Genomic DNA, 22,798 nt, shown 5'->3' with positions numbered 1-22,798 from the left:
AAACCAGACGCCCCTTGTGAGCACGCCGCAGCTGCTTGCGATGCCGTTCCGCAGCCAGGGAGAGCTGCGGTGGGACGGGACGGGACAGGAGAGCGCTGCTCAAACCGCTGCCCACCCAGCCCCAAAAACCCTGCGGGCTTGCAGCTCATTTTAAGCATGCTGCTAGGACACGTACCAAACGCAAAGCTGGTAAGATTTCCGAGATCAACTGCATTTAAGTATTTTAAAATATCCAGAAAGAGGTAAATCAGTTACAATACCTCCTTCACAAGCCTTGTTCTGACTGGCACCCCCTGGCTTTGAGATTAGCCCGTAGAATAGAGGCAAAACCTCTTCCAGTGTCAAGTCTCAATGCAGACGACGTTGCTGACACACACAAAGGAGAACTTGTTTTTCCTAATTTCAGGTGTAGCTTCAAATTTCAGCTACATCATTAAGATCAGCCCTACAGTGCTTCATAAACACACGTGTCCTCTCCAAGATGGAAACGAGCGATACGCTCCAGAGACCACAGACCAGAAAGCCAGAACCACTGCGGATCAATACAGTAAGTAATAAGCAGTAGTAAGTACATAGGTGCATTACGATGAACTCCTGCTTTGCCAAGATGCCCTCTTTCCCCCACGTGGAGTTTACTGCAGATACCCTTGAGAAGCGTTGATATTTTGCTATACCAGTGTTGCCTAAAATATCCAGGTTGAACATGTTACAATTAATATTTCCGTCTTAAGTGGGACCTTGTTGTGAGCACCAGCACAACAAGCTAACACATGCAGACTCGGTGTCACCACAGTGCCTTACACATACCTGAGGCTCGCAGGAAGTCAAACAGACGCTTTGATGTGGCTCTCCACAAGAAGCAACTAGTACATCTCCTCAGCAGAGCCAATTAGACCAACAAAGGACCGTTCTAATTTAGTAATGCTGCTGCCAGGGCTCAAGACAGTTCATCTGAAAGACCCACACATGCACAGCCCTGCGCGACGGACAAGGCAAAGGTTCACCAAGCAGAAGCAGGACCGGCCAACAAGCAATTTCCTGTAAATTACACAGGTGTCGTAGTAGAGGAGGAATTAAAGCAAGTCTGAAGCCAGACACGGCATTCAGCTCAATGCCAGTGTCAAACTTCTCCATTTCCTCCAGCATCCCCAAGCTCAGCCACCAGCACCCCAGCTATTCACCCAGAAACTGGAGAAAAGGATGAACTCACCTGCTTTCATTATCCAGAAATACAGAACTACTGCTTTTCCCAAGGGCTTCACTAATGGGAGAGAGGCAGAACGGGGAAGAGAAGGCATCAGAATCAGAGTCAAGAGTACTGTCCCTGCTCACATCATCAGCAGACAGCTCCAAGGAGCCCTCATCCTCCCCCAGCTCCGGCCTGCAGTCCAGACCTTCCTCCGTCCCCTCCACCGACAGCTCCGACCTGTTCTGCTCGTCCTGAGAACTGATTGTCGAGAGGATTCCTGAGTCACTGTGGGCAGGCTGCGGGGAGCGGCGGGCGCCGTCTGCGGCCGGGCAGCACTGGGACAGCTTCTCCCCTTCCGAAGAAGGGGAACTGATGTAAGCCCCATCTTTTACAAGCTGCGATGCAGTCAGGATGTCTTCTTTCAGGATCACTGCCCCTTTCTGCTCGGTGGGAGAAGCCTGCTGGACAATGCCGAAACCCTGAGTGTGGCGACCACGCTTGCGGGGAGCTTTCCGGACAGGGGAGCTCTCGGGAGTGACGTAGCGCAGGGCTTCTTCATCCTGCCTCTGAATGCGGGAGTTTGGGACCCAGGCAAGGATAAGCGTGGTGCCGAGTAGCTCATCCTTCTCCATGTACAAGCACAAATAGCCTTCAAGAGAGCAAAGCAGCTATCTGTCAGAATGCACATTTATTCCTAGGGAACTGCATAAGCCAGAGATTTGCTCTCCACCACTTCACCACCATTACACTGGGGCAAAACAACCCCTTTTATTTACCAGGAGAGGATTTTGCTAAATGGATTGTGGAGTCCTCAACATCATTCAGTATTTACAAATAACTTCAAGCCTGCACATGGCTTTTGAATAGTCTAAATTCCCTCTGGCCTAAGTGAATGTAGAAATTACATACAATTCTTTCAACTTCCTGGACGGATTACTAATCAAGAGTAAATTCTGCAATATGTTGCCACATGAAAAGCTTTTACTGTTTGTTAGTTAAACAATGTCAAGTGCCAGCTAAACATTTCTTTTTCAAGAATATTTACCTTCGTATAGCCAAAGGGCTCCAGTTCTCATGGAAAGCCAATAGAAAAGAGTCACACGCACGAAAGGGGAAGCGTGGGTCAACGTTCACAGAATAATTAGTTTTGTGAAGTTAAGCCAGTAGCCACGGCTCTCTTTGATGAGAACTTGAAAGAGCACAGTAACAGAGGAGAAGAAAGGGACAGGGGCAGTATTCATCTTCATTTACTCCAGTGCATGCAGCCACAATCAGGTTTTATTTTCCCTTTACCAATGGGTGTTGAGGCCGCTCCAGCAATGACGGTTACAAGATGATACTTGGCTTCCCTGACCCATACACATATTTGAAAGAGCAACAGAAGTTACTGCCCTCAAATGACAACTGTTCCTCCTCTGGCAGCACAAAAGGATGTATTGAAACAGGTAAATCCACACTAGCCCAGAAGAGAAAGGAGGAATATCATCAGTTTCCCTATTAAAAAGAGAGCTGACAGATCAGCCTGTGGATGGCTTTCCTCAGTCCCCCATAAGACTGCCTTGCCCCATACCCCACTAGCACCTCTTCATTCCTTAGAGCCCAAGACGTAGAAACTCCCCAGGAGAGTGAAAAAAAGGGTGAGCGGGCAGCGCCTGCAACTCGCCATCACCTGGGTGGTGCTCCCCGATGCCTTGCAGCAGCTCAGGTGGGTGGACGCAGACATTGTTCTTGGAGTAGATAATCTCCCCGTCAAGTATGGAAGATGAACTGCTGCTGCCACCAGGATTCAGGGTCAGGAGGTCAGAAGCTTTAGAAGAGGCACGTCGGAGGAGTCGCCCCAGAGACATTGCCAAGGAAATGTTTCCATTATCTGTCAGCTTTAATCAGGAGCCAAATTCAGAAGATCTGTCAAGAAGGAGGAAAGAATAGCGTTAGAACAAATACAAGGATGGCACAGCACATGCCTACCGCTGTCTGAGAAGGAAGAAGTCTCCCATCGACTGCTGCGTCATTTCTACAACTCAAGAAAGAGAGATCCAGAGTATCCAAGTCTAACATCACCTCCATATTCTAAAGATGCTAAAGTACAGAACCCTGGGATGTTCTTCTTGGCTGTGAAGGAGAAAAAAAAAAAAACAACAACAAAAAAACACATTTTAATAGTTACTGCGGGGAAGAAACGGAAAAATAATGCTTGTCACTGAAAATTGCCCATTAAGGGAATAGCTCCGAGGTGCAGAGCTGCCCCATGTATCACTGTCCTGGGGATGTCAAAGAGAATCAGAGTACACCCTAGAGGACTCCTTCAGCACTGAATAACTACCGCACAGCCACAAGAACACTAAACATGGGGCTGCTGCTTCATCCACGGCACAGTAACCAGTGATCTCCAAGTGAACATTAATCAAAACACGTTCATCTAGTGCTTACCAATTTTTAGCATAATCCTGCTGGGGGTTTTGAAGGATTTTTTTTTTTTTTTGGAGTGCTGATGGTTGAAAAGGGCTCTCTTGCCACTTATCTCTGAAAAAGCGACGTTCAACAGAGTGGACAGACTCCAATAACCGAGCATGCCAACTCAAGGCAAATATTTCGTCTATAAATAGTAACTTTTGCTATCTGTAGCGTACAACCCCCAGCTAACCACCCAGTAAGCTTAGTACACAAACGAGAGATGCTCTTCATCGGGGCAGACGAGGAGCTCTGCAGCGAATCCCGAGGGGTCACTCAAGCCACAAACTATTTAGCAGATGAATCAGGAAGATGACCTGATGTGGAGGAAGGGCAGGTGGGTCTCGCACAAAGCAGCGCCGCAGGTAGCCCGACACCAGGCGAAGCAGAGCAGGCTCTACCTCCCGCTACCACCCCTAGCCAGGGAGCACAGCGCCAGCAGCACTGCGGTTTCTGTTCTGCCAAAAGTACACGAGGAGCAGAAACGTCTCCTCTTGTTCCTTTGGATTTGCAGGGCCTCATTCGCTAGTGAACGGGCCGGCCTGACCTAGCAGGCACGCTGCACACAGCTGCGACGCGCGGAGATCAGCGCTGCGCGTTCCTCCTGACGAGTCGCACGCCACGGTCCGCAGAGCACACAACAGGGGCAGCCAGAAAGAGAAAGAAAAGCAGACAGGCTCGGACTTGTTCTGTCAGGGGGCACGGTGTGCAGGAAATATTTAGGGGTGTAAGGCAAGCTCCGTTTAACGCTGAATAGCTGTGATTTCTTTAAACCCGGTTTTAACAGTATCTCCGGATAAACGAGGAAGGGAGGAGGCCAAGAGAGCAAACGGAAAGCAGCACTTCCCAAAAAGCAGAGTGAAAGCTGCAGGGGAGGAAAACAGCTGTCCCAGTTCGGATTGGGTTTTGCATACAGAAGATAGCAAACGAGACCGCTGAGTAGTTGACAGAGCCTTCATGAAAGGACAAGGTACTGGTTTATCTGGCACTTGCTAGATTTGTCAGCTTGAATCACAGCATAAGCAGGTTTTGCTTTTCAGTATTTGCTGGAACTTGATGGAGAAGCCTCAACCCTGCTGTGTACTGCGTTCATCATGTGTTCAGGAGAAGAGATTTAGTCTGCAAGTCCTACACACCACTGTCTCCTTCCAGCACCAAATACAACGTGTATTTTCATGCCTCAGCCCTGAGAAACAAACACAGAGGGAGCCATATGCTCATTCTTGTCCAGATCATCAAAAAACACAGTCATGTTTCATGCTGTGGGTTATACCTTGGAGAAAGTCGTTGGCTACAGAACAAGTCACCTTTCCTCTTATTGCACCCCGCAAGAATACCACCAGTAAACTCTGCTGCAATTCCTCCTTCCTACCACCACGTTACAACACACCATTTCAACACTGCTGAGGGAGTCCGAAGCAGTGATGTGGAGCAACCTGCACGGCATCGGGGGCCCTGCACTTCCCACGCACCTGAGGGGGTTATCACGTTGAGCTCTTACCGCGTTTCGTAGGCAGCGCAGTCTGCCCAGCTATGCCCCCCTGCCGTCAAAGCCGAAACCAGCCCGAATATCCAGACCTTTAGCTACGCCAGCAATTTCATCCGAACTCTAAAAAGGCAAAACCTGCATAAGCAAGGGAGGAAGGTGGTATCAAGGTGCTGCAGCTGTTGACCAGGGAATGCTTACTCAGAAAACACGAGTGAGTTTTTCCTGCTAAGGACAGCAGATGGAGATGCAGGCACGAAACAAGAGCTCGTATGATGTCCTACTGCAGCTCTCCAGGGGCTCGCAGGAATGCAGGAAGAAGTAAAGAGCTTCTCTGCCAAGAGAGGCAACATTTAATTAGCTTTTACCTAGTATAGAAAGAACAAAGCAACAGGTAGAGATCAAAAGCTGCTCCCTGGAAAGCAGGAGGAATTTGAAGGTAAATATCACTTTGATCCTGCAGAACACCTGTTGCTGCCTCAGCACTGCCCTGGTGTGCAGGTGGAAGGCGCTGCAGGTACACACACACGTAAGCAGGTTGGAAAGAGGAAAAAAGGCCAGGAGGTGCAGAATACGGCATCTTGCCAATATGGAAATTTAACGTGTTTCATTTGTCTTCCCTGCAGAAGAGCTATCCATCAGAGATCAAGCAGAAGTCCACTATGATGCTGCAAACAAAAAGCCAAACTCCCTGGGATATATGAATTCCATCAGCATGACTCAAATTAATCCTTCCACCGTTGCCACAGGCTAGGGAATTCTGTCTAGCTTTGGTCACAGCATTAAAGGAGATCAGATGCAAGTCACTGGACAGTTTCAGAAGTGACGGGAGCAATCTGGGGCACGGAAAGATAAAAGGGAAATGCATTAAAAATCTTCATACACCTGAATTGTCACTGCCAAAGGAAGGAAGAGCTGTCTATGGAGGATAGGAGAGGTAGTAAGGCAACTTGACTAAACTAAATATTCCTTGCCGCAGTCTTTTCTCACAGCAGGGAGATAATGGTGTACCTGGATAGAGCAACCCGAAGAAACCATTTACATCGCTGCGGGTTTCAAACACAGGGTTCAGAAACAGGTAGCCACGAGGAACTACTCAGGCAGTCGGTCCTAGCTAGGACCAGCTGATGGACTGCACCTCTGAGGGTCATCTAGTCTCCTTGTGCAACCCCACAACTCTCTGAAACGCAGCCTGTGAATCTGCCTGTCCTTTCCAAACAACATGAGCTCACGCAACACAAACCAGCAAGTACCAAACCCACCCAACCTGCAGGGTTTGCTCCATTCTGAGGCCTCTCCCGTGTGGGACAGTGCCTGCATGCAGGGCCCACGGGGCCTGGGTTGTGAGAAACAGATGCTGCCGCTGCCTCTTGTACGGCTTGGGAGGCAGGGACTCTGTCCTACAGCTAGGTCAGCATGAAATTCACACTGTTAAAAACATACTTCTCATATTAATTTTCTATTTATCCCTGATCTGAAGGGATTCTTTTCAATGTGGCAGAGCCAACCTAGTTCTCCAGACGCTGAAGCACTGAATTAACTGATAAGCTCTTGCTCAGTGCCAATATTTATTAAGCACATATACATTTTCTTCTCCCACACATCAACTGTTGTCGCTAAAATCTTTGCTACAGCTAGCGAGTCTGTTCTCACAGCCCCTGGCTGCTCTCCCAGTCGGTGCCAGCACTTCTCAGCTACACGAGACCTCAGAAACGCGCTGGGCAGCCAGCTCCTGAAGTCACCCCGGTGCCCTCTTCGCAAGAGCCTGACCAGTTCCAGCCAGCAGCATCTCAAGTAACGCTGGCTTCTCGCCTCGCTTGGAAATGCCCTTCCCCTGCTCATAAACAACAAAATCCTGTTTGGCTTGGCAGATCGCACCCTCACCTTGGCAGACGCTGCCGGACCAAATGTTGCTGCCTCCGGTTGCACAGAATTCCTGTCTCTGGGAAAGGAGGGCAACGCGGGGCTCCTGCCCGGGCTGACACAGGCTCCAGCGCATTACTCACGGTCTGCGCAGTGCGCACGGACACTGGAGCGAAGCCACAAGGCTCCTCTCACAAAAAGCTTTGCCTAGGGGGGCGTACGACAGGCTGTGCTCCGGGGAGGGCTGCAGCCTGCAAGTCATGATGCCGGACACTGTGTCTGGCAGCAGACCAGACCTCCTGGCTCCAAGGGCAAATTTTCTTTGCAAGAGTTTAATAAATCTACAAGCAAAATAAGCCAAACTACAGGGCTCTTGAAGTGAAACATGAGACCCACAGCATGTCTGGACACAAAGAAGAAACAAGAGCTGTCAAAATCAGCACCAAATTTGAGCTTGAAACACCATAAAAAAGAAAAGCGCAGCAGGCGTTTCCCCCTCCCCCTTTTTTTTCCCGTTAGTAACTTGCATTTAATTTCACACATTAAAGGAATACGGATTCGCTGCACAGCAGAGGTCTCAAAACCCGCAGAAGTTGCTGCTTCCTCCTCGCGTCGGGAAGAGCAAATGCTAAGCTTGCATTTCTGGCAACCTGCAGCAGAGGAGCTGGGAGTCAGGGCTCAGCGGCTCACCAGCCCTCTTCAGAGCTTTCTGCACACCCCTCAGCTGGGCACTCACTTGATCAGCACTCCTCTACGTATACATGAGAGCGGTTGCAGCGACCTTCCCTTTGTATTGGAATACCTCTACATGAGGAAAAAAAATGCTTTCAAAACTGCTAGCTATTAGCTAGAGCTATTTAAGATGACCTAGCCAAATCAAGGAAAAAAAAGTTTACCACAGGGAGCCATTCTGAAGCCATCCCATTTCACGGGGAGAATTATGTAGGTCACCAAAAAGTCTTTCATTTCTGACCTGCAGGTGCAGCAGCGTGGCACGCAGAGTGCAGAGCAAAGGGAAAAGTAACAGCAGTCACCAGTGAAGGCTGAAATCCTGACGCTCGCGGTACTCGGGTTCCAGTCACTTCAGTGGAGCGGATTTTGCTCAGATGCATCTCAGCTGAGAAGGTAAAAAAAGGGACAGCAGACTAAATACCGCAAGTTGTGACTCAGAGATAAAAAGGGAAATGAAATACGATCATTGGAGCCTGCCGGCTGCTCCCAGCCACACCTGCTTCGGCATAAAAAAAGCAAACAAAAAGCTTTCCACTCCTCCAGCACTAAAAGTCAAACTGCAACATACGCTTTAGTGCTAGGAAATTATTTGCGCCATATGTCCCCGTGTCCCGAGATTAACCATCATTTCGTATTACTTGAGCGCAGCAGCTAGCATTGTAATGGCTTTTTATTTACAATGCCCTGTAGCCATGGCCTGATAACTCTCGCAGCACCGAACGCCCAGACAGCGGCTAAAGAATCCCAGGAGCCCTGTTTGACGGACAGGCTGACAAACTAATTGCAAAGATTTTTTTTTTTTTCCCCCATACATCACAAACCCAGATACTCCGCACATCCAACGAAGGCTCGGAAAAGCAGCCGTCAGAAACTTCTCCGGCTGCAGCCAAGTTACGGCCAGGCTGAGAATCAGCTGCCGCGCGTCCAGGAGCTCAAAGGCGGCTCCCCCAAAAGCACCAGCAAGCCCGGCATCTGTGCTCCGCGCCGCCCGGGCAGCGGCTGCCCTTCACGTTTCTGCTGCTTTCTCTTAGATCTCTCCTTTTTACTGCTTCCTACTCCTTATCGCCAATGAATAACACGACACCTCGGCGAGGCACGGTGCCGCTCTGCGAGCAGGACGGGGGGCAGAGGCGGCAGGGGAAGGGGCTGTTCACAGCCCACCGGCACACGGCCCCCGCCCGGGGAGCCCCCAGGCCCCGCCTGGGCACTGAGGGGGGGACCCGAGCGGGGCCTGCCCGAGCCGAGCGGGCTCGGCGGGGCCCGGGGGGCGCTCCGGGGGTTGCTCCGGGGCTCGGGGGGGGGGGGGGGTCCGTGAGGCTGGGGGGGAGCGGGGCGGGAGGGGAGACAAAGAGCGGGGGTGCGGAGCGGAGCGGAGCACCGGGCGGCGGCGTGCCCCCCGCCCCCTACCCCTACCCCCCGCCCCCCCCCCGGCGGCGCCAGCACCGGGCCCGGCCGCGCCCCGGCCCCGCCGCCCCCAGCCCCGGTTGGTCCCGGCAGAGCCGAGCCCGGGGAAGCTGCCCCGGGGAGGGAAGGCAGCGGAGGGCACGGACCCGGCGCGTGTCCGCGTGTCGGGGCGGGGACACCGGCACCGTCCCCCGGGGATCACCGGGACCCCTCCCGTCCCGCCCCGCCCGGTCCGGTCCCGTCCCGCACCCACCGGGTCCTGCGTGGGGGCCGCCGACCGCCTCCTGCCGCCCCGGCCCGGCCCGGCGGGGTGTGCCCGCCCCGCCCCGCTGGGGGCCCGCCCGGTGCCGGCCCCGCCCGCTGAAGGGCTCCAGGGAACGGCGAACCCCTCCCCGCCCCCCCCCCTCCCGGTGCCGTTACCTGCGGCGGGGCCGGGCCCGGAGAAGGCGGCGGCGGCGGCGCCGGGCTGAGGTGGTGCGGCCCGCGCCCCCCCCCCTCCCCGCTCCGCAGTGGTGCGGCCCGAGACACCCCCCCACATCCCCCCTGCCCGGGGGTGCAGTGGTGCGGCCCGCAGCGGTCACGTGACCGGGTGTTGACGCGTCGCCTGGCAACGGGAAGATGGCGGAGCCGGCGGCGGTGAGTGGGGGCCCGGCCTGGTCCCGCCGCGGGGCTCGGCCTGAGGGCGCCGGGGGGCGCCCGGTGACCCCCGCCCGGTGACCCCCGCCCGGCTCCCGGCCCCGCCGGGCCGATCCCGGGAAGGTGAAGCGCTGGGCAAGGCCCGTGCGCGTTCCCTGAGGGCCGCTGTCCGCCCGGAGGCGTTGTCGGTGGGAAGAAGTCAGCCGTCGGTTACCGCGGGCCTGTTCCGCACCCAGAACAGGCCGCTGGAAAGTCAATTTCGTGGCCTTGTCTGGGCTTCTCGCGCGGCTCTTAGCGCTTTTTGCCGCAGGCAGATTAGAAAGGAAGTTATCCACGTGCTGCAGGTGCGCCCACGTGCGCTTATTTATTTTTTATTTTTGTAGGTCTGTTAGTGATAACAAACTGCAAACATCTTCTGGGTGCTGCACGAAGTTTGGATTTGACAGCTGATGATAAGGGATAAAACAGGGTCTCTTTAAAAAGAAAGAAAGAAGTGAATAGTTTGGCCCCGCGTTCTTTAATGAATCCCTGAGGGAACTTTTTTTCTTTCGGTCTGACTTGTAAATGCCTGAAGCTTTAAAGTGGCGTGGAGGATTTTTGTTAGGATCTTTGCTATCTTAACGCTGGCTTGGTGAACTCTTTTGCAAATGAGGTTAAACTTATAAATGAAATTTGTGTGCGCTGTGACAGAAATCAGTCCTTAGAGTACCGTACTGTTAACATTAAATGAAGCACGCCACCTGTTATCGCTCCGTTATTCTGCTTTTTGCCTGTGTTGTGTGCTAGACAACGCAGGCAGAGAATGGGAATGACAATGAAGAGGACGCAATCTTATTCACAGAACGCATGGCCGCTATTTGTACAATCAAGCTCTCCTGTTGCAGAAGCAGTTTTACTGAAGCAACTGCAAGATCAGAACTACAAGAGAGGGAAGTGACCTGGTCCAACGTGAAGTATACAAAAGCTCTGACAAAACTGGAGAGGTTCCTTTGCTGTGTTATATCTTTGTACAGTTTCTTTTGTCAGGAACGACACGGGTTTGCCAGTGTATCCGTGGGCTGACTTTACAACAAGGCCTTCTTGTTGATTCTTTGTATCGTTCATATCTCATAATGACAAAAATGAGCAGACTTTTAGGTGCAGATAGAGTGAAAAGCTGATTCTGATGGTGTATTTCATGTCCTAGGAAAAATCTCCTGAGGCTTTCTCAGCCAAAGTGGAGTTTGATGGTAGCCCTCCTGAACTGGGAGAGATGGAGCAGCCCGCAGCTGAGACAGACAGTCCTTCCCGTACGTCTTCAGGAGCTCCTTTGCAGGCACCTGCGTTTTCAGTGGAGTTGAGCAGCTGCACAGAGCCAGGTACAATTCAGTTCCTTAGTAACGTTACAATACCTGATGCTATCTAACAAACACAGTATCTAGCTTTCTCTCTTTCTCATCATTTCTCATCATGTAGCCTTAGGAACAGTACTATAAAATATAAGTGTTTTTTTTTTTTCTTCCCCTTTCTGTTCAGAATCTGTCTTTGAGCAATTAGGTCAGCTTGCTAATGAGCATGGTGGCCAAAGGCAGGAACAGGAAGGCCAGCAGCCTGGAACTGAGGAAAATGAAATAAGTGGAAGAAGTGAGGAAACAGCAGAAGAAACACAACTGGTTGTCTTGGATCCAGAACATGTGAGAAGTCTCCAGAGCTTGCCATTCGTTACTGCAGACTTGTTATTTGTATTCATAGCTATTTAAAACATGAGGCAAACTGTAGGCAGCGGCTTAGCTGTATGCTAAAACTACCTTCTTATAAACAGCTTTTGCAAAACTGCTAACTCCTCAATATTAAATTCAAAGTTGTAGTTTCAAAAGTGAGCAACGTAGTGGGCATATCTGACATTATTTACTCCTGAAAGAGAAGTACTTGCAACAAGAGTGAGTAGAGGGGTTCTCAGGTGTAGCTCTCCTGATGTTTCTGACTTTTTAAATATTCTCAGCAGTCATCTTCTGATTTCAAGAAACACTCGCAGTATAACTCCTTCTGCAGTGAGTGTAGCTACAATGGGAATCCAAGCCACCATGGGAGAGAATACCATGTTTAAGCAATAGTGGGAGTAGTACTAATATTCCTTCCTAACTTATTTACATGAGTGTGTTAAAATTATCAACATCATACTTTTTTACAGCCTCTGATGAGAAGATTCCAGGCTGCCCTAAAGAATTACCTTATTAAGCAGATGGAAAAAGTGAATCTAGAGCTTCGGGAACTGGTATATAGCACTCTTTCTTTGCCTTCTCACTGCATCCCATCCCTGTCCAAGTTGAAGTGAGATAACCAACTTCCTCTTGTGTTTGCAGAGGACAGCAACGAAGAAGAGCAAAGTACAGAGAGAAGAGCTTGGGGTGATTCTTTACGGAGTGCAGCAGCAGCTGGCCCATCTGCAGATGGAACTGGAGAAGAGCCATGAGCGTCATTCGCAGACAGCCACGGCACGTTTGCAGCTAGAAGAGGAGCTGAAGGGCCTCAGGCTGACTTACAAGAAAGTGTGTCAGAATACAGATGATGAACGCAAGAAAGGTGACCGAGGCAGTCCTTGTAATATTGCCCTAATTCTCGCCCTATGTGAAGAAATGAATTTGAATGCAAGCCAAGCACTAGATTGTAGAGTATGGTAAATTTCACAGGGATTGATGCACCCACTGAGAAATTTTATAGAGGTGTCTGGTTGCCATACAATTTATATTGCTATGTCCTACTGCTGAGAAGGACGTCAGGGCTGAAACTAAAACTCCTCCTGGTGGGTAGGCTGTTCTGTGATTTAGCAGAAGGAAAATGCCCATCATTTGATGTCTGTGTCTCTGTAAGAGTGTGCTTAAAATGCAAAGATTGTAGGCATTTAGGAGCATCTACGAGCATGAGAGCACCGTCCATGTGGCAGCCTATTCCAGTCAAATAAATGGACTTAATTCAGTTTTTGTTTGTTGCAGGCATTTGGATAGGTTACAGTAAACTATTTCAATGGTGAGGATCGTGAAGAATTAAAATAGATAGCCTAGATTTTTTTGCAGTTTATTTTAAAAATAAAAAATCAAAGAAGCATTCAACAGTCTGAGAAAGAGACGGTTCTGTTTTGGGGCAGAGGAATGGGTTCACAGCCTCCTGAAGCCCTTCCTTTGATTTCCTGGGATTCTGTTTGCTGAGAACTGAGGGACCACTTACCAAGACTTTTAAATTCGCCTGTGGAGCTGTAATCCATAGCTGATGTCAATTCTCACTTGAGGGAGGGCTAATTTACCTGGTGGGCATCTGGATTTTGCTTGGATGCTTCTGTGTTTCTTTCCCTTTTATCTCTGCTTGAAGTGTGTCCTACAGATATGCTTTTTGGTAAATATTCTTTCTCCTGCCACCCCAGTTTCTGCAATGCAGACCCAAGTGGAAAACTTGGCCTTGCACCTCTTCTACATGCAGAATATGGATGAGGATATGTATCGTAATATCTTACTGACGAAACAGTCAACAAAGAAGGCTGAGGCACAGAAGGTCCAGGCTGAGGTGGAAAAGAAAAAACAGGTATCAATTAAAATTGTCTGCCTTTAAATAAATAAACACAGGCAGCAGTGGTGAGTCTTGGAGGAGGTGCTGCCTTGTTAGAAGAAAGGCTGTAATGACAGACTTAGGGAAGGTGTGTGGGGATTTTTTCCCAAATAATTGGAGGAAAAAAAAAAAACAACAAGGCAGTCCCCTCTAAAAATGAGGGAAAAAAACACTACCAAGGTAGTGGCATGTACTGCCAAAGTTGGTTTTTTTTTGTTAGGCCTTTGAATAGTAAATCGCTCCTCATGCAAGCAAAGGGAGGTGAAGGGAGAAAGATATTTAGTGAAGAATTATCTTATGTTCAAGTTTCAAGAATTATTCTGAGTCACAACAAGTTTCACAATGAAGAGCCAACTTTGAAAATGAAATGAATCTGTTGGTGTGCTGGAGCTCCCTCTGCTGCCTTCCATTTGCAGCAGGATGCAGACATTGCTTACGATTCTGCATTAAAAAATAAACATTTGAAGTAGAATGGACTTAGGTGTTTTTTAACAAAGCATTTTAAAGCATAAATTATTAAGATTCCCAGCTATTGCAGAGGTGTTGCAATATAATATATACTGACAGGAATGAATGCTAATTCAGATCTAAAGTATCAATTTACTAATGTAAATGGAATAATAATTAAAAAAAAAATCAGCAAAGGAGGACTCGATCTTCTGTAAATTGCTTCTGCTGCATTTATGACAGTCATTCATACTTGAATGGAAAAGGTTCACTAAAGGTTCTAATCCAGTTGCTAATTTAATCCTGTTTCTAGCCTATGTTATGTTATTCTTGTTGAACATAGTTGGTTAAGACCAAGATCGTATTACTCCGGAACTGTTTGATCCTAACTCTTTAGGATCTCCTAGTGGACCGCTTGACAAGAAAAGCCTATGAACTACAAGAACAGATTGCTTTGTTTGAAGCTCAGTTTGTGGCCCAGGCAGAGGACACAAAAGTAACTCGACAAGCAGTAAATGAGGTAGGAAGTGCTTTTTTTTTTTTTGCTTCTGGTTAATATTTCCCTCTGGAGAGACTGCCCCTGTTGGCTTATGCTCACGTGATACGTACAGTATGGGCCAGAGTTTTATAGCTTGTTCCTGTTTGCTGGCACGAAGACTTTTTTTCCCTTTGTCCTTAAGAATTGTCTGTAAATCACTTCCTCCTCCACTTTCTCAGCATTTTTTTTTTCTTGGAGAACTATAACTTTTCTGTGCTCTGGTGTGACAATAAACCAGACATATAAATTGAAGCTGTTCCTGCCCAGCATATTGTGCACAGAAAAAAGCATTGCATTGTAATGTGAATTTGGTTTCGCAGCTCGGTACAGGGTTAGCCTGTTTACAAATTCTCTCTTCCCTAGGCTTGTATGGAGGTACAGGCTATTAACGTGGAGAAGAAGCGATTGATGAACCACTGGACTAATAGCTTGGCTGGAATGAAGCAAAGAGATGAGGTCTATATTGCCACACAAGAGTTGCTGAGGTATTTGAGAACCATCCCAGGAAAGACCTCAAATAATTTGGGTAGGAGAGATTCTGAAAGGGACAGTATGTCTTCTGACAAGTTTGTTACTGTATGTGCAGAGTATGTTAGAACAAGTCTGTGGCTCTGAAGCACATAATATGTTTAATGGCTAAGAAGTACACTTCTTCGTTACTATTTTTTACCCCACAACACAACTGTCACTTGAAGTAGTTTTTCTTTTTTAAAGCTGCTTAAAATCTCTTCTGTTTGTATTTTATTCCTTCAAAAAGTTACTTCACTTTTGCACTATCTCACAGTCCAAAGACATAGACATCAAGAAGGATTTATCTATCACTTTTGGTTAGGATTTTGTGGTGCCTTTAGAAGTTTTCAGGAAAGCCATCCTATTGTTGCCAAATGAAGGTTTTATTTAGCTTGGAGTCTTAGAACTTGACTTATTCTCTGAGACCAAACAATATATTTTAAATGTTGTCATCCACCAGGAAAAGAATGGGAAAGAGTGGCAGGGGAGGAAATGAAAGAAGAAAATAATTTTCCTACATATTTCCTTTTAAATCTTAGTATCTCTATCCATCTTTTGAGAACTCTGCACTATCACAGTAGAATAGCCTTTATAAAGATCTTCCTTCTCTGTTCATTTGTTGCTGCAATAGCACGTTTGAAAAGAGCAATGTTAGATGACTGTTCAGCACGTGAATCAATCCATGTGATGATTTTCCATCCTCTTTGCCTCTTCAGCAAGCACAGACATGACCTCAGGTCCCTAGAAACAGACATCCATATCTGTAGAAAGTCAATCAGGAAGGAGGAGGAGAAGAATGAGATGCTTGTCACCATCCTGAGTCGTTCACAGAATGATACCAACACAACAAAGAAACTGATTGCACGGTGTGTTTCAAAGCAGGAGGCCTTGAAGATAGAAACTAGCACCTATTCTCGCGTTCTCCATGAGACAGAGCAGACCATCAGTAGGATCAGAATGGTGAGAAGAGTCACTTGGAAGAAGAAACCTTTTGAACTGTACATAAGTATTTAATGCCCTTCCCCAAACAGTTGTAGTGATTCTCTCCTGAGCCTTCCCTACCTTTTAGGATCAAGCTGCTTGTCTGAACGAGTTGTTATCCATCAGTAAGGATATAGAGAAAGGAACTGAAACCAAAGAGCAGATGGAGAGTGAGATCATGGCAAAGCTTCAGGACCGGATGATGTCCAGCAAAGCAGAAAAGCAAACCTCACAGCTGGTTGCAAAACTTCATCAGAGAAAAATGGATCTGGTATGGTATCTTGTCCATTTGGGAGGGCAGGGGAAGGAAACAGGTTGCAGTCATGGCCTAAAGTAGTGTTTGTCAAGTGTGTTCTGTCAGTGTCTTTTTGCTTCTCATCTTTAGCTCTGCAATTGAAGCTCTGCTGGGTTTTGATCCCATTTTAGCTCGTCCAGTGATCTCATTGCAGGATGTTGGTGTATGCAAAAGAGTTTGTCAGAAAAGCCTGACGCATAACATACCATTCTTTCTTTACTTAAAGAAAGAAAGAAAACAGGGCAGAATGATGAATCCTTGGAATATTTACTATAACGTGTTACAAGTTCTTACATCTTTGAAGAAGATAGTGCAAATGTGGTACTTCTCTTTTGCCTATTAAAGGCACGTGATACATGTATACTCTCAGCTTCTAAATAAGGCTTCCAGTCTAAGGAACAGTCAAAACAGACTCGTGGTTCTTTATGGCTTAATAAGTTGCTCAAGTTTTGCTCTCTTTGGGAGTGTGAACAGATAAGAAAACTAGAAGATTCCGCACAGTATTTATCACACTGAGTTGTGTGGGCTGGCACTAATACTTCATGCTCACACCTCTGCACAGGTGTTTTTAAATCAGGTGCATTTCTTAAGTGACTGGAAGACTGCAAGGGTTGGTTTCCATTGTGAGAAAAGAGTGGTCTGTTACAGGGCTTTGGGATGTTTAGGCTTCTTAATACTTTCCAACAACCTTATGACAGGAGTAACTATTGCTATCCCCTGCCAGTAGACGGGGAAACAAAGGCACTGCGATGGTATGTAGATTTCTTACAGCTTGTAACACAGACCAGGGGGTAGAATCTAAAGTCCTTGATTCCTGTTCTTTGGTAAGTGGGCATTACAAAACAGTGTCACCAGCAGTAACTCACTGGTATGCCTTCTCTCTGTCTATTATTAGGAACTGCATTTCTCCAAGGTTGAGAATGACATGACCCAGGTTATTATGAACACAACACACACTAACTGCAGGCTGACAATTCTCCAAAAAACACTTTGTGAGCTGGACAAGGAAATAAAAAATATCCATGATCTGATCAGTCGTAGTGAAAGTGAGATTGCAAAGTGCAGTCTTCTGATTGAGAACAAGCAAGGGGTCATCAGGCAGTACAACAAGAAGTTGGAGGTGCTTCTTTCTCAGCAGGGGGTATGTACTTCTGCATTTCTGTCCCAAATTTGATTTTAATCTCTGTGGTGGCCACAGATGTCCTTGATAATTGTAATTGCATAAGTGTCAGTTAAAACTTTCAGGCATCAGTATGGTGATTGAAAAGCTGCTCTAGTTAATGTAACTGTTTATATTTGTCAAGCAGTTCTTAATGCATGCAAAGAGGAGCTGGCACAGGGAACTGCTGCGAAACGAGGGTGTGCCTAATGCAGAAGTCTGCAGGGAGTTGTCTGTACCTGATGAAAATATCAAATGACATCAGTACTCTGGGAGTAAATAGGATAACATTATAAGACCTAGAAAGACTGACAAGGGGAGAATAGAACAGGCTGAGTGACTCAATTTATTTGGTAGTTGGCCCTGTTCACATGATACCCAGCACTTTGTCCCTCGCGCTATGAACTGGAAGACATTTATGGATGCCAATGTGGAAAATGAGTACTGTGGCATACACTCGGCAAACTTTTGGAAGTCCAGTTGTACCTGTTGTTAGCATTTAGGTGGCCCTTTCGTCACAGAATCTGAGGACCTTGTGGGCTTCTGTTGCATTTATTCCCATGAGGTCAGGCAGTCCTATTAGTCCTATTCAACCATGGGAAACAGATGCAGAGAGTAACTTAGTGACAGAATGACAATATTGTTGAAGCATTTGGTAGGCATTTCAGCAGTTGAAATGGCCTTCTGCAGCGATGCTATAAACAAGTGCTCCAGCAGCTTCCGTCTGATTGATCCCAAATCTTGCCCTCATCCAGGGGCAAGAATTAGGACCACTGGAAATTGAGGTCAACAGGCTGACCAAGCAGATAGAAGAACGTAATTCTGAGGTATTGACGCTACAGAAGTACTGGCTCAATCTGCAGAAAGAGCTGGTCAAGCTAACCCATGAACAGGAGGATCAAATAACCTCCTTGGATATGTTAAAGAAACAGATCACAATAATGCAGCAGAAGAAAGTGCGCACTGAAAGTAAGTCATTCCCTAACTCTTTTTTTAAAACATTCGTCCATGAATGGAGGAAAAAAAAGGGGAGCAAAGGCTTACAGACGGGTTATGTTAATTCTTTACCAAAGAATGCCCTAAGTGTTTGATACACATGTAAGCAAGAATGCATAGGGCCCCAGTACTGCACTCTGGGACTAAGAGCCAGGCACCTTCTGCTGTTTTGTTGGTCATTATGTCCTATCATGATCGATCCTGCTGTGTTAACTGACACAGTTGGCCCTAAGTGACCTTGTCATCTGTTACATGCCTTTAAATAAGTTTGCAAATAGTGGGTAGGCAAATATTCCCACCGATGATAGCAGTTCCCTTAGCCAAAACCAACTCTCTTTCATAGTGGTAGTCTCTTTCAAAACCTTTATGTGATTTTTGGGCTTTGTGAAAAATGTTTTGGCTGGGTTTGTGGGACACAGGTGGCTACGTGTGCAATGTTACCTGGTTTAACAGCAGTTCGGTATAACGTGGTTGTATTCAAGCCAGTGCTCTTGGGAATTTAAAATCTTTCTTTTTTTTTCTGATCACCTGTAGATGAAATTCAGCAGGAAATAAAAGAGCAGAAAGATATCGAACGTCACATGAAGAGCATGTCAAATGACTTGATAAAGCTGAATGCGTTGATCAACAAGAATAACAGCAGCTTCACGGAGCTGCAATATGGCAACATCATCACAGAGAATGAGTTCATACGCTCTCTCAAGGTACAGAGGCTCAACTTCTCATTTCTAGGTCACAGACTCCCAGGCTATTCTGTGACTGGGCTTTTGAGAGATCTGTACAGCAGGTAGCCCAGAAGAAAATAGCTTTGTGGTATAAAACAGTATGGCCAAATGGAAATTATATAGTTATTCACACACAAAAATTGTGCATTTCTTTATTGCTTAATGACTTTTATTACACAGCAGAGACAGGTCAGGTATGCCATTTGTGGGGTATAAGAGAATGACAACCGAAAAGGATGTGTAGATCAGAGGCAAACAGCGATGCTGTAAATCTTTCTCAGTCTGACAACTTTGCATTGTTTTATGCTTCCCAAATCTAGGCAGCAGAAAAAGAATCAATTGAGATGCAGGAGAAGCACAGTCGATTGACTGAGGAGAAGGAAAGACTCTTAAACAGCCTGGTGGAAGCAGAGTAGGTACCAGAGTGATTCTTGCTTTATGCCACAGTCTTAGAACTTCTGTGTATATATACACCCATGTTACCTTTTTTCTCCACTCACCAAACTTAGCCAGCACCAGCAAATGCACTTCTGTCCTTCTTGGAGAAGATTAAAGGAGTTTAATGAATTTTTGGAATGCAGAAACTGAAAAGTGGTTTAGCTATCTCTGGAACCAGCAAGAGACAAGATAATACTGGTTTTAATGATTCCAGCATACCTATTTGTGCTGAATGTCACCGAGATCTGTATGGGAAGACTGCGTATGCTATCTCCCCTGCCAGTAACCCAAAGCAAGCGTGCTGTACTGGGCAATTAATTGAGTCCCATCAGTCTAGGCTTGCTTGCTTTTAGTCGTCATGCCATTTCCTAAATTGTGGAGCTTCCCGTATGACTTCATGCAGTTCTGTTGCTGCCTCTTCACATGTCCTGTATGCAAACTTTTAGTTTCTGTCAAACCATTCAGTTCTGTGTTCAGAATCAGCCTCAGGAGAGTGGTGCCATTGACACACACAGAGAATGTTCTCTCCGTTTATGAAGGCACTCCTTTCCTCTTCTGTCATTGAAGGCATCAAATCATGCTATGGGAGAAGAAGATCCAGCTGACAAAAGAGATGCGTTCAGCAGTGGATTCTGAGACAGGACAAGGTGAAATCCGAGCCATGAGAGCAGAGATTCACAGAATGCAAGTAAGTCACTGCGAAAGAGGACTGAGGAGGGGGAACTGCACGCAATGTATTTACCTTTGGAGTTGCTGAAACGTAAGGCAGGAGATGAGAAACAGGATGGAGAAGTAGCATCTTCAAGGCCATAACAGTACTAGAAATTGTATCACCCTGCAGCTAGATTGAATTAAATATGTTCAGCATGTATGCACTTTATGCATTTCTTATGCAAGCTATGTAATATGCTGCAGCATATTAAGATATACCTGAGGATTTTTTTAAATGTAGTATGTCTACCACCTTATTTTGTGACCCCAATTTGTAAGGAAATAAATATGGATTACTAAATACTGCATCATCTTAATCACTGGCTATAGAAGTCTTCTATCTTCTGGCAAAGCAGCTCTTCACTTTCGTTCTCAGGATATTTCTGCTCTTCTGCTTTTGCTATTGTTAATGAGTTCCAGTGAAACATTTCGAAGATTACTTTCGACAAGTTGATACAGAGTTGATGACTAATCCTGTCCTCTGCCTTCCAGATCCACATAGGGCAAACTACGTTTGGATTTAGAACAAATTTGGCAGCCAAAGGGTCACGCATCACACACATCTGATTGATGTTGATGGGATGTGCCACACAGAAGACTTCAATTAGGGGCCATTTGTAACCATTTGTTGTTTTCAAACTATATTTTATTTTGACAAACGGCAGGTCCGCTATGGCCAGCTGATGAAGCAGCAGGAGAAGATGATTCGTGATATGGAGGCATCTGTTTCTCGTAGAGAGGCCATAGCAATTCGTGGAGAAGGTCAGAACAAAACAGATAAGAAACATATCACCAAGAGTGATTTCCACCGCAAGAAACAGGAGCTGAAAAAGAAGATCACTGAAACCCAGAAGGTGAGCAAGTAAAGCAGGGCTGTGAGAGTTGCTGTGGCCATCATTTGCCTTGTAAATAGCACCAGTGTGCACTTAGCACAGATGCATGGGATGTCAATATGCAGACCCTGCACTGTGTAGGTATGGCACTGCACAGTGGGCAGGCTTTGGAAACCATTAAAAAGCAAAAAATAGTTCTGGGAAGATAGCCCACGTGCTGGCAGGGCAGCATGAGAAGCAGGAAAGTCCTTCACTCAGTGTAAGTGCTGCTCAGCAACAGCTAAACATTGTTATGTTATCAACGTTATTTTCATCCTCAATCCAAAACATAGCACCATACCAGCTACAATGAAGAAAAATAACACTGTCCCAGCCAAAACTAGGATACTGGGAATGCAGCTGGACAAAACAGACAGAATCTCACATTTCCTTCTCTTCCCCTTACTAGAATGCTCAAGACTGTAACAAAATTGTCCTGGAGCTGGAAAGCACCCAAGCATCCCTTAGCGCCACCTTCTTGGAAAAGCAACAAGAAATGTGCACGCTGCAGACTGAGTCTGACAGCCTTGATTCAGACACAGAATGTCTTCGGAACAAGAAACGATGGGTGAGTACGTCCAATTCCTTGCAGTGTGTGAGTGAATTAGAACCTGCTACTTTCTCCTCTTGCCAGCTCCCTTGTCTCACTACTATCTTGAACTGGGAACACTTGGCATGTGATTGTAGCAGCAGTTCGAGTTAACTGAGCACATTTTGATGGCTCAAGTGGAACTGAATTGATGCTGCAGTTTCATTCTTAGTGAGGCAGCATTCACCTGGAAACATCAGCCTGCAGGATCTTCCTAGAAAACACCAAGTAGCAACTGTCCTCTGTGAGGACCAGCTGGCTGTTGTGAGGACATCATAAATTTGAGAGCCAGCTCAAGGTCTTCAGTAACCTCCTATGAAATTTTAAATTTTAATTTTAAAATTTAAATTTTAACCCTTTTGTCCTGGCAAGGTTTGCCTTGTATGCATGTTTTTTTTTCTCTAATTTATGGAATTCTGTGACATAACTGTGTCTATGACACTCTAAATGAGGATGCTGTTATAATGGAACTTCATCGAACTCTTTCTTAAGAAGCCCTTCTTTTTCAAAATATGGTTACAGTACCTCTGTGACGTGAACGGTGTTGTTTCCTTAGTTCTTTTCTGTGTGCAATCTGCTATCAGAGTAATTTCCGTTACTGCTTTTCTCAGAATCTTTTGGAGCTTGTGGCCTATCAGACGCGCCAGAAGCAGCTGCAGGCAGTGAAGGAGGGGAAGTACACACCCCTGTGCAGCACTGAACAAGCCTGGAGAAATGAGCAGCAGAAGCTGCAGGAGCGGCTTCGTACTATTAGTGGCATTGTCCATCAGGTCCAGCAAGAACAGCCTCAGTACCACAGGGCTCTCCAGTGGCTCCGCCAGTGTTTGGAATCCAGGCTCGGCTCCCAGGAAGCGTGTTAGAGACATAGGAAACCACCTGTGAATAAATATAACCAACTGCTCTCCCTCTTCTAGCAGCGGCATTTGTAAATAAATTGAATAAACATGCATAAGGTATAAATCTGCATTAAATATTCACTAAAGGAGCACTACTGTGTGTAGTATCCGTGCTGCAGAGACTATTGCAACACCTTTCTCTGTTTCACTTCCTTGTACTCGCTGTGGACTCCTCAGTTTCCCGAGGCGGGCAGGAGGGGAGCAGCGGCCTCCTCGGAACCGCGCTGCCCGCCGGAGGCTCCGGGGGAGGCAGCGGAGGCCGGAAGGGGCCCGACCCGACCCGGCCGGGGCGGTGCGCGGG

At 47.0% G+C, this 22,798-nt stretch overlaps 2 protein-coding genes across 23 annotated transcripts in view; one reads left to right on the top strand and one right to left on the bottom strand.

The window, feature by feature from the left end:
* The window catches only part of TBC1D16 (TBC1 domain family member 16), a 32,600-nt gene extending 22,975 nt beyond the window's left edge, over positions 1–9,625 (bottom strand). For 3 of the 18 annotated variants that reach the window (XM_035568697.2, XM_035568703.2, XM_035568699.2), the window contains exons 1-4: positions 9,379–9,456; positions 7,963–8,106; positions 2,859–3,094; positions 1,211–1,838 (exon numbers count right to left, since the gene is read on the bottom strand). In XM_035568697.2, coding sequence (XP_035424590.1) covers positions 1,211–1,838; positions 2,859–3,036 — 806 coding nt within the window. In that variant the 5' untranslated portion in view covers positions 3,037–3,094; positions 7,963–8,106; positions 9,379–9,456. Of the gene's footprint in view, positions 1–1,210; positions 1,839–2,858; positions 3,095–7,885; positions 8,107–8,533; positions 8,769–9,378; positions 9,476–9,545 lie in introns of those variants that run through there. The other 15 variants (XM_050714382.1, XM_050714391.1, XM_050714387.1 and 12 more) reach the window with 11 other exon arrangements.
* Positions 9,626–9,715: 90 nt separating this feature from the next.
* On the top strand, positions 9,716–22,588 carry CCDC40 (coiled-coil domain containing 40). Of its 5 annotated transcripts, none has more exons than XM_035568721.2 (18): positions 9,716–9,761; positions 10,948–11,119; positions 11,277–11,434; positions 11,932–12,015; positions 12,104–12,323; positions 13,159–13,316; positions 14,185–14,307; positions 14,689–14,810; positions 15,552–15,795; positions 15,905–16,087; positions 17,007–17,252; positions 18,026–18,239; positions 18,801–18,970; positions 19,312–19,403; positions 19,997–20,117; positions 20,806–20,994; positions 21,422–21,580; positions 22,213–22,588. In XM_035568721.2, the coding sequence occupies exons 1-18, from the start codon at positions 9,744–9,746 to the stop codon at positions 22,459–22,461; spliced, it is 2,922 nt and encodes a 973-aa protein (XP_035424614.1). In that variant the 5' UTR covers positions 9,716–9,743; the 3' UTR covers positions 22,462–22,588. The 5 variants fall into 5 exon arrangements, with proteins under 5 accessions (XP_035424614.1, XP_035424617.1, XP_050570359.1 ...); XM_050714402.1 differs by having other exon boundaries at positions 9,738–9,761; positions 10,603–11,119; positions 22,213–22,555; XM_035568723.2 differs by lacking the exon at positions 9,716–9,761 and adding an exon at positions 9,984–10,744 and having other exon boundaries at positions 22,213–22,555.
* The last annotated feature ends 210 nt before the right edge of the window (positions 22,589–22,798 follow it).

The sequence above is a fragment of the Cygnus atratus genome, chromosome 18 (assembly GCF_013377495.2).
Source record: "Cygnus atratus isolate AKBS03 ecotype Queensland, Australia chromosome 18, CAtr_DNAZoo_HiC_assembly, whole genome shotgun sequence".
Taxonomy (NCBI): domain Eukaryota; kingdom Metazoa; phylum Chordata; class Aves; order Anseriformes; family Anatidae; genus Cygnus; species Cygnus atratus.
This window is presented reverse-complemented; position numbering and strand designations above follow the sequence as displayed.

Excerpts from the sequence above, each read along its gene's own strand:
- CCDC40 (XM_035568721.2), top strand. Across the intron at positions 12,016-12,103 it reads ATCTAGAGCTTCGGGAACTG|AGGACAGCAACGAAGAAGAG; the intron begins GTATATAGCACT and ends TTGTGTTTGCAG. Across the intron at positions 18,240-18,800 it reads GAAGAAAGTGCGCACTGAAA|ATGAAATTCAGCAGGAAATA; the intron begins GTAAGTCATTCC and ends GATCACCTGTAG.